The 8986-nt window shown below is 58.5% G+C and overlaps 1 protein-coding gene across 2 annotated transcripts in view; it reads right to left on the minus strand.

The window, feature by feature from the left end:
• PLEKHG5 (pleckstrin homology and RhoGEF domain containing G5) overlaps positions 1-3089 on the minus strand; it is a 32388-nt gene extending 29299 nt beyond the window's left edge. Inside the window, exon 1 of one of the 2 annotated variants that reach the window (XM_064363179.1) lies at positions 2997-3089. In XM_064363179.1, coding sequence (XP_064219249.1) covers positions 2997-3020 — 24 coding nt within the window. In that variant the 5' untranslated portion in view covers positions 3021-3089. The remainder of the gene's footprint in view (positions 1-2996) is intronic. The other variant, XM_021669900.2, reaches the window with a different exon arrangement.
• Between the last annotated feature and the right edge of the window lie 5897 nt (positions 3090-8986).

An 8986-nucleotide genomic window follows, 5' to 3' on the forward strand; every position in this document is an offset into this window, starting at 1 on the left:
GCCGAGAAGCTGAAGGGTCCAGCCCTGCGCTCCTTCTCCAAGGCAGCCTGGGGAGAAGTCTGGCCAACCAGGGTCACTTCCCTTCCCTCTGCCCAGCACAGCCAGAGTGTCTCCTCCAGGAAGGCATCCCCTTTGTTCCCTGGCGATCTCCTGGGCCTAGAACTGGGCCTGGCACCGACAGATGCTCACAGCTGTTCTGGTAAATGAATAAATGAAGTCTTCCCCTTCAAAATGCTGGTCACATCCTGGAGAGTAAGAACGGGGCTCTTGATCAGACGAGCCTCACCCAGGCCAGGCTTTGACAATCATGCTGTGTGACGTGGGCAAGTTCCTCTACCTCTCTGGGCCTCCACTTCCTAACAAGTCACGTGGTCATAAGAATAACACTCTTCTTCTGAGGGTCTCATGAGGCTTCACTGAGCCTAACACCCCGCCTGGCATGTAAACATGTTCAGTCAGCAATAATTGTTATTATTTTTTGAGACAGAATCTCGCTCTATCGCCCAGGCTGGAGTGCAATGGCGCCATCTCAGCTCACTGCAACCTCTGCCTCCCAGGTTCAAGCAATTCTCCCGCCTCAGCCTCCCGAGTAGCTGGGATTACAGGTGTGTGCCACCACGCTCGGCTCATTATTCTTTATATTTTTGGTAAAGATGGGTTTCCGCCATGTTGGCCAGACTGGTCTCAAACTTCTGACCTCAAGTGATCCACTTGCCTCGGCCTCCCAAAGTGCTGGGATTACAGGCATGAGCCACCGCGCCCAGCCTGTTATTCTTATTTCCGAGACAGGGTCTCTCTCTGCTGCCCAGGCTTGAGTGCAGTGGCACAGTCATGGCTCACTGCAGCCTTGATGTCCCAGGCTCAAACAATCCTCTCACCTCACCCTCCCCAGTAGCTGGAACTACAGGTGCCCAGCACCACACCTGGCCATTTTTTTTTTTTAATTTTAGTAGACAGAGGTCTCCCTATGTTGCCCAGGCTGGTCTCAAACGTCTGGGCTCAAGCAATCCTCCTGCCTCAGCCTCCCAAAGTGCTGGGATTGAAGGTGTGAGCGACCATGCCCAGCAAGTAGTGGTTATTATTATCATCATCAACAATGTTATTCTTTGGACACTATCACCAAATCTGAGTGTCCCTCACCTCCTCCCCACCACTGCTTCTCCCTTCCCGGACCGCCCTTGCCTCTGTTCTGCCCGTCCATGTTTTCACATCCATTAAAGGCCCCCTCATCCAGGATGCCCTCCCTGACTGGCCCTCTCTGCCTCTGATCATTCAGGCATTTCTGCCCCTACAATGAGTTTGTGCCATTTGTCTGAAAGGGCATCCTAGTGGTGACAGGGCCCAGACTCTCCCAGTGCAGGCTGGGTGACCCTCATCAGCTGATACTAATGTCAGCTGTGCTGAGTTCCAGGCAGGCCAGGACTGGACGTGCGGTCTGGAGGCTGTAGAGGAACCACACCCACTCTGAGACCTGCTCTCTTCTCCCAGGCCTCACCTCTACGAAGGCTGGACCCTCCCACCCCTGCGCCTGCCTGAGCAGCTTGGGGACCTGCCCTGGGAGCAGCTGTCCAGAGGAGAGGCTGGAACAGTGTGCCTTGGTGCCCCAGCCACCCCTGCAGGTCAGGCAGAAGCCTCGGGGCTCTGCAGGCCTCTGGCAGGATGCATATTGCGGGGAGCTGAGGCCAATTTGTTGCCAGGAGCCCCCATCTGGGAAAGAGGCAACCAGCCAACGCCAGAGCCCAATGCCAGGCACCATCCGTGCCAGCAGATTGTATCTGACATCACATCACCCCCCTGCCTGGTGACCACGGCAACTGGAGGCCGCCCCCTCCCCGCCCCGCCCCCACAGCAGTTCTCCTGTGCAGAATGAGTGTGTGTGTGTCTGGGTGGAGTGGGGGAGGGGAGCGGGGGGTGGGGGCTGGCATTTTACATTTCCTGCAGCTGGCAGCACTGAGACACACAGTGGAAGGGAAAACGGCCCCTGGTATGACGAAGACCTCGGTACTGGGTTCAAATCCCAGCTCTCCCACTTGCTAGCAGTCTGTCCCTGAGCGAGCCACTTCACCTCTCTGAGCTTCAGTTTCCCCATCTGTAGGTGGGAATAAGGACAGGACTATCTCGGAAAGCCAGAGGGAGGAATCAGTGAGTCCCGGTGCCTGGGCCGATACTAAGTTGCGCAGTTATTACGACTGTCATGTAAATGGTGCTGGGAGGGGCCAAGCCTGGCTCCAAACTCCGGCTCCACCTCTCATGAGCTGTGGAGCCTTGGCCAAATCACTGGAGCTCTCTGAACTCCTTGGTATCTTCATCTGGAACACAGGGTGATGATGCCTTCCCTGCAGAGCTGCCACAAGCAGTGCATATGGCACAGAAAGCAGGTGGCACCGAGCCCAGCACGTCACAGGCAGAAGCGCCCAGGCAGTACTGCTATCCTTCTTCCTGCTCCCTTTCTCCCTGATTTATACTTTGCCCCACTCCCAGCTCCCGAGCCCTGGCACTCCAGGGCCCCTTCCTCCTTTTGTCATCCCCAGGACCACGGTCACACTCACCATGTGCCAAAGCACCTCAGACCCATGCCCAGGCCTGAAGAGTGGCCAAGTACCACAGGAAGGGTGCCAGCTGGGCACTACACCAGCACCGTGGGAGACCACTTCCCCTGGCTGAGCCTCAGCTTCCTCATCTGTGACATGGGGCTACAGCTCCTGTCACCTCAGAATGGTTGTAAGGACCACAGTGCAGCAAAGGACTTTAGGGCCCCCCCACACCCCGTTCTTGTAGAAGTCCCCTCACTCCACTGTTCCTGAGCCGGGGCGAGGCCTTCTGCCTCCTAAGCCAAACACACTGTGGTCCCACCTACCCTTGAACCCAGAGGACACTGTGGCCCAGCCAGCCACACCCATGCCAGGATCTGTGGAGAGCTGGTGCTGAGATAGAGAGGGCAGTTAGAGCCCCGGCCCCTCTGCCCCCAAGTGTCCCAGGCTCTCCAGCCTCCCTACCTTGGCCGCCCGCCCCTTGTCCATGCAGGCGGGGTTCTGACAGCGAAGTCCCTTCTCTTCCGCTGGGCTCTGGTCATCTGCAGGGGAGGAGCAGAGGGCATCAGTCAGCGGGGCACCCAGGCTCCCCCCTGGGCCCCAGTGGCCTCCCGACCAGAGGAGGGTGGGGCAATCTCCTCAGTCCTCCCTTCAAAGGAGGTCAACGTCCCTTTCTCTCTTAAATGCCAACTTATCTGCATGGGAATCTGTTTGCAGAGCCCTTTTCTCCTGCAGCTCCCCAGGGAAATTATCCAGATTCCACAGGGAGAAAACATCTTTGGAAATAAGCTGCTCCCTTTCTCCGTCCCTCTAGTCTGGGGGATAAGTGGGGAAGCGCTCAGTGACCTTTTGGGGCCCCAGACTTCCCAAGGGGTCTCAGCAGGGCTGCTGCGGGTAGAAGACTCCAGGGTCCCAGATTCCTGCTAACCCTGCGCCCTGCATCGCTCCCTTTAGAGACAGAGGAGCCCCCGACGTTCTGGGGCGACCCCCGTTCCCCGAGACTCATCTTTGACCTTGAATTTGGCCCCCTCCAATCTGCCTCTTCCTGGGGGCTGGAGTGCACCGCGGTGGGGGCAGAGCGGCCCAGCCAGCGAGAGGCGGGGGGAGACGGGAAGAAGCGGGGTGCTGCCGAGGCAGGCCCCGACTTGGGGGCCGAGTTTGGGCACCCGCCAGGAGCCCGGTCGGCGCCCACCCCCTTGCCTGGAGCAGGCCCTCCCGGAGGAGGTTAGGAGCCGGCCCGACCCCCAGACCCCCGCCGCGCGCCCGCCGGGACCCCCGCCCGCCGGGACCCCCGCCCGCACTCACCCATGGACCAGGCGCGGGGCCGCGCTGGGGGCGGGCGGCAGGCGGGACGCCGGGGACGACGGGGACTGGGAGGCCGCAGCGCCGCAGCTGCCGGACCCTCGCGCGGGAGGCGGGCGGGGCAGGTGGGCGGGGAGGAGCCGCGGCGGCCCCGCCTCGGGGGCGGGGGGCGGGGGGCGGGAGCGCGGCCGGGCCTCGGCGCCGACGGTGTCACCCTCCCGTCCCGGCTCCCCGGCCCCTGCGCGCTGAGGTCCGGAGGCGGCCTCCACCTCCCGCAAGGCGGGCACCAGGGCGGCTCAGGAAGCCGGTGCCTGGAGGGTGCCATCCACGCGGAGGGTGCCCGTCCGCAGGAATGCAGCCCGGGACCCCCGCAAAGCCCCCACCTCCGCCCAGAATCGCAGTCTCCGAGGTCAGTTTCCATGGCGACACGGAGGCTGCCCCGCGCAGGGTGGGGGCTGTCACCGGAGGGACTCGCCTGCCACTGCGCTTGCTGCTTCTCCTCTGTTGGTTCTGAGTTTTAAACTTTATTGAAGTCCAGGCCGGGCGCGGTGGCTCACGCCTGTAATCCCAGCACTTTGGGAGGCCGAGGCGGGTGGATCACGAGGTCAAGAGATCGAGACCATCTTGGTCAACATGGTGAAAGCCCGTCTCTACTAAAAATGCAAAAATTAGCTGGGCATGGTGGCGCGTGCCTGTCATCCCAGCTACTCGGGAGGCTGAGGCAGGAGAATTGCCTGAACCCAGGAGGCGGAGGTTGCGGTGAGCCGAGATCGCGCCATTGCACTCCAGCCTGGGTAACAAGAGCAAAACTCCGTCTCAAAAAAAAAAAAACACAAACTTTATTGAAGTCCAAACGCGGACAGAGAAGTGCACCTGTCCTGTGAGCACAGCTCAATACATTTTCAGGAAACTTTCACAAAATAACCTGCGCCCAGAACGCAGAGCTCCCCACCCAGTCCCCGTAACCTCCCTCGTGCCAACCGGTCCCCCCAAGGGCACCGCCGCCCTGACTTCCAACACATCAATTTGTTTGCCCAGTCCTGTACTTTATGGAAATGGAATTAGGCGATACCAAACCCTCTGCACTACAGAAACAACCTAGGAGAGGTGGCCAAGAGTCCACGGGGACTCAGTGCTCCTGATCCTGTCTCTGGACCCCCAGCCCACCCTGAACACTGGCGCCAGGAGGCACCGGGCCAACAAGACCCGGGTATAGAACATGCAGCTTCCGGCCGGGTGTGGTGGCTCACGCCTGTAATCCCAGCACTTTGGGAGGCCGAGGCGGGCGGATCACGAGGTCAAGAGATCGAGACCATACTGGCCAACATGGTGAAACCTCGTCTCTACTAAAAATACAAAAAATAGCCGGGCATGGTGGCACGTGCCTGTGGTCCCAGCTACTCGGGAGGCTGAGGTGGAAGAATCCTTTGAACCCAAGAAGCAGAGGTTACAGTGAGCCGAAATTGCGCCACTGCACTCCAGCCTAGAGCAAGACTCCAGTCTCAAAAAAAAAAAAAAAGATGCGGCACTCCAGGCGATAGAGCAAGACTCCGTCTCAAAAAAAAAAGATGCGGCTTCCAGCGGGGCGGGTCACTCTCCCAAAGGCTAAGGGAGGGCTTCCCTGACCCCTTCGCCAGAAGTCTTCTCAGCTGGAGCCCTCCTGCATGGACTCCTTACATGGGCTGGGCTCTGGGACCACAGGTGACCAGAAACTGGTCCCTGCCCCAAGGACTCCTGGCACAGGGAAACAGGGTGGGCCCCAGGTCTCCTGAGCTCTCTGGATTCATTCAGCAAACATGCTGAGGATCCCCTGAGGGCCCCCATGAGCCAAGCTCTAAGCTGGGTGTTGGGGACCCATTGGTGACCCTGACAAGCCTTGGGGAGCTCACAGGGGCCCTGGTGGGGGCAGGGCAGCTCTTTGGGGGTGGCACATCTGCACGGCCCTGGGGCCCTGGGTCTCCTCACTACGCAGGTCACAGGAACTCTCAGGACCCTCAGGCCGGCCCCGCCCCACCCCACACAGTGCTCATTCCCCTCTCGGAGTCTCTGCTCTCAGCCATCCAGGGCCAGGATGCCTGTCCTGCCTCTAGCTGGAGGCGGAGGCAGCCGAGGGAGGATATGGCCCTGTGAGGACTGGCGAGGTCCCTGCCTGCCGGGAGAAAGCTGACTTGAGGGTGGAGTGGGGTCCGGGGCTCTTGTCTGCCATGACTCCAGCAGGCCCTCCTCTGCCATCTGCGTTTCCACGGGGACCTGGAGCCCTCAGCCAGCTTTGGGGGAGTTTCCCATGCACCCAGCCTGGTGCTTCTCCAGTGAGCAGGACATCTGCTGTCTGCCCGAAAGTTTCCAGGCCCCTGTGTTCTCAAAACTCTGGGCCTGGGGTCAGATTCTCACACCCTTTGCCCCAGTGCCTCTGGATTATAGTCCCACATTCTGAAGGTTCCAGGCCATGTCTTCTGCCACTGGGTCTGCCTCACCAGCTCCCCAGATGCCACCATGACCGCTCAGGTCACAGCCACCATCGGGCCTGACTACCCTGTGGCTGCTATGCCACTTGGGTTCCAGAATCCTTGTCCTTGGCCTGGGACTTCCTAGCACTGGGATCTCCCTGCCTGAACTCTCTGGCCTCTGACCCCTGGTCTCAGCAGGCTCCAGGCGCTCACCCTGCCTTCTAGACCCCACACTCCAGATCAGCTGGTCCTAGCTCCCCAGGAGGTGGCTCCCTCTGTGCCCTGCTCTAAAGCTGCAACTTCCTGCATTGCAGAGGTGAGCTCTTCTCTCCTGGAGACTGCAGACATGAAGACAAATCCACCAGGACCCTAAAATCCACCAGGACCCTGGTGGCTCTCAGGGCCCAGAGAGGGGCCTGTGGGGCTTGGGGGTGGGGTTCAGGACAAGCGGTCCCCACCATAGGCCTGTCATGAGCCCTCTTGCAGGTCATCCGCCCCACTTACAGCCTTTGAAGAAAGGGTGGCTGGTAAGGAGGACATATTGAATCAGGTGATATCATACCTTGGACATAGTTGGGTTTAACTTAATTTAATTTAAAATTTCTTTTTTGAGACAGGGTCTTTGCTCTGTCACCCCAGCTGGAGTGCAGTGTTGTGATCATAATTTACTGCAGCCTCAACCTCCTGGGCTCAAGTGATCCTCCCACTTCAGCCTACAGAGTAGCTGGGACCACAGGTGTGCGCCACCATATCTGGCTAACTTTTTGATTTTTTTTTTATAGCAATGAGGGGGTCTCAGTATGTTGCCCAGGCTGGTCTCAAACTCCTGGCCTCAAGGAATCCTCCTGCCTTAGCCTCCTAAAGTGCTGAGATTATAGTTGTTGGGTCATCTACATAGCCTAGCTCAGCCAATCAGATTTGCTCTCCTGAGACTATGAACTGAGGCAGGCCTGGGAAGAAAACAGAGTTCTGATCCCCTTCCCGATAGGAGCCCATAGGCAGGACTTTTAGTGGGTCCTGGAGCCTTGAGTCCACTGAGACTCAGTCCAAATGGGTATAATGCCCCAAGATTGTTGAGGAGCAGGAACAGGGGAGCAGCCACTCAGTGGAGATCACCCCACAGCAGAGAGGGCAGGAGAAGGTGACTTTGTGAGAGTGGACAGCTCCAGGGGGCTGCCTCCACTGCCTGCCCTTGGCTTCCCCAAGGGTTCCCTGAACTACTCCATCCCTAGCCAGACCTGGAACTGTGCCAACTCCCACCTCGAGGCAGACCTGGAACCCTGAACTCCCCCTGTCCCTAGGCGGACCTGGAACCCTGAACTCACCTCGCTGCCTGCCAGACACTGCCTCTCCTCGTCTGCAGCAGCCCAGCTGCCTTCCTGGCTGCCCCGTTCCCACCATGCCCAGGAGAGCCGGGGCCCTTGGCCAGGCAGAGGAGCCCACTGGCCAGTTCTCCCCCCATCCTGTCTCAGTCGCAGGAGGCCACTTCAGCTTTGTCCTGAACATGATCTCTACCAGAATCAGCCCTCGGGGCGTGGGCAGAACAGCCGGCAGACATGTTTTGTTTGGCTGAGCACAGGGTTTCGAAAGAATTTAAATTGGTTGCCAACTTTGAAAAGTCAGGAGATTTCACATAAAAATCCATATTTCTGGCTTCTCTTGACAAACCAGAGGAGCCTGGCAGCTCTGGACCCATGTTCTGGACGGCTCCAGCTCCCGAGTTGTGTCTGCCTCAGATCAGCACAAATGCTTCCAGCTCCACAGTCCCTGCCACTCCCTGTCCCGCCCCTCAGGCCCCTCACTCTGCTACTCACTGGACACAACTGCACTTTGGCACTTTGGACCCCAGCCCAGCCCTTCTTGCTTCTATTCCTTTGCCCTCTCCCAGCATCCTCCCATTGCTGTCTGCTGCCGTCCTGCCCATTCTTCAGGGCCCAAGTGGAAGGATGCTGCCTTCAGGAAGGCCTCCCTATGGCCACATATCCCAGTTCCAGGTGAACATCCCCTGCTGGACTCCCACTGTCTTGGGCCTTTGAACCAACACCGACCTGTCTTCCCATCAGATGGCTTCAGGAACCACACATCATAACCACAGCTCTCACTTGCCAAATACCTGCTGGGAACTCTATGATGGTCTGGTTTCACTGTCTAACTCTGGGCAGAAGAATGATCATTGTCCCCCCTTTTTTTTGAGACGAAGTCTCACTCTGTTGTCCAAGCTGGAGTACAGTGGGGCGATTTCAGCTCACTGCAACCTCCACCTCCCAGGTTCAAGCGATTCTCCTGCTTCAGCCTCCCAAGTAGCTGGGACTACAGGCATGTGCCACCATGCCCGGCTAATTTTTGTATTTTTGGTAGAGACGAGGTTTCACTATGTTGGCCATGCTGGTCTCAAACTCCTGACCTCGTGATCTGCCCTACTCGGCTTCTCAAAGAGCTGGGATTAGAGGTGTGAGCCACTGTGCCCAGCTTTTCATTGTCCCCATTTTACAGATGAGAAAACTGAGGCTTGGAGGGTAGAGAGATTTGTGCCCAAGGTCACACAAGTAATGAGAGTAATGAGGCTGCAACTGGCACCTACGTCTGCAAGCCTCCAAGCCTGCGCTCCTAACTGCCAGGCTACAGTGCTCTCATGGTGCCTGACACAATTAGTTGTTTGCAGAACAGGAATTGGTCCCCCCATCATGACATGAGTGTCATGTACAT

This window comes from Aotus nancymaae, unplaced genomic scaffold, assembly GCF_030222135.1.
Source record: "Aotus nancymaae isolate 86718 unplaced genomic scaffold, 86718_ANA_hifiasm-v0.15.2.pri h1tg000053l, whole genome shotgun sequence".
Classification (NCBI taxonomy): Eukaryota; Metazoa; Chordata; class Mammalia; order Primates; family Aotidae; genus Aotus; species Aotus nancymaae.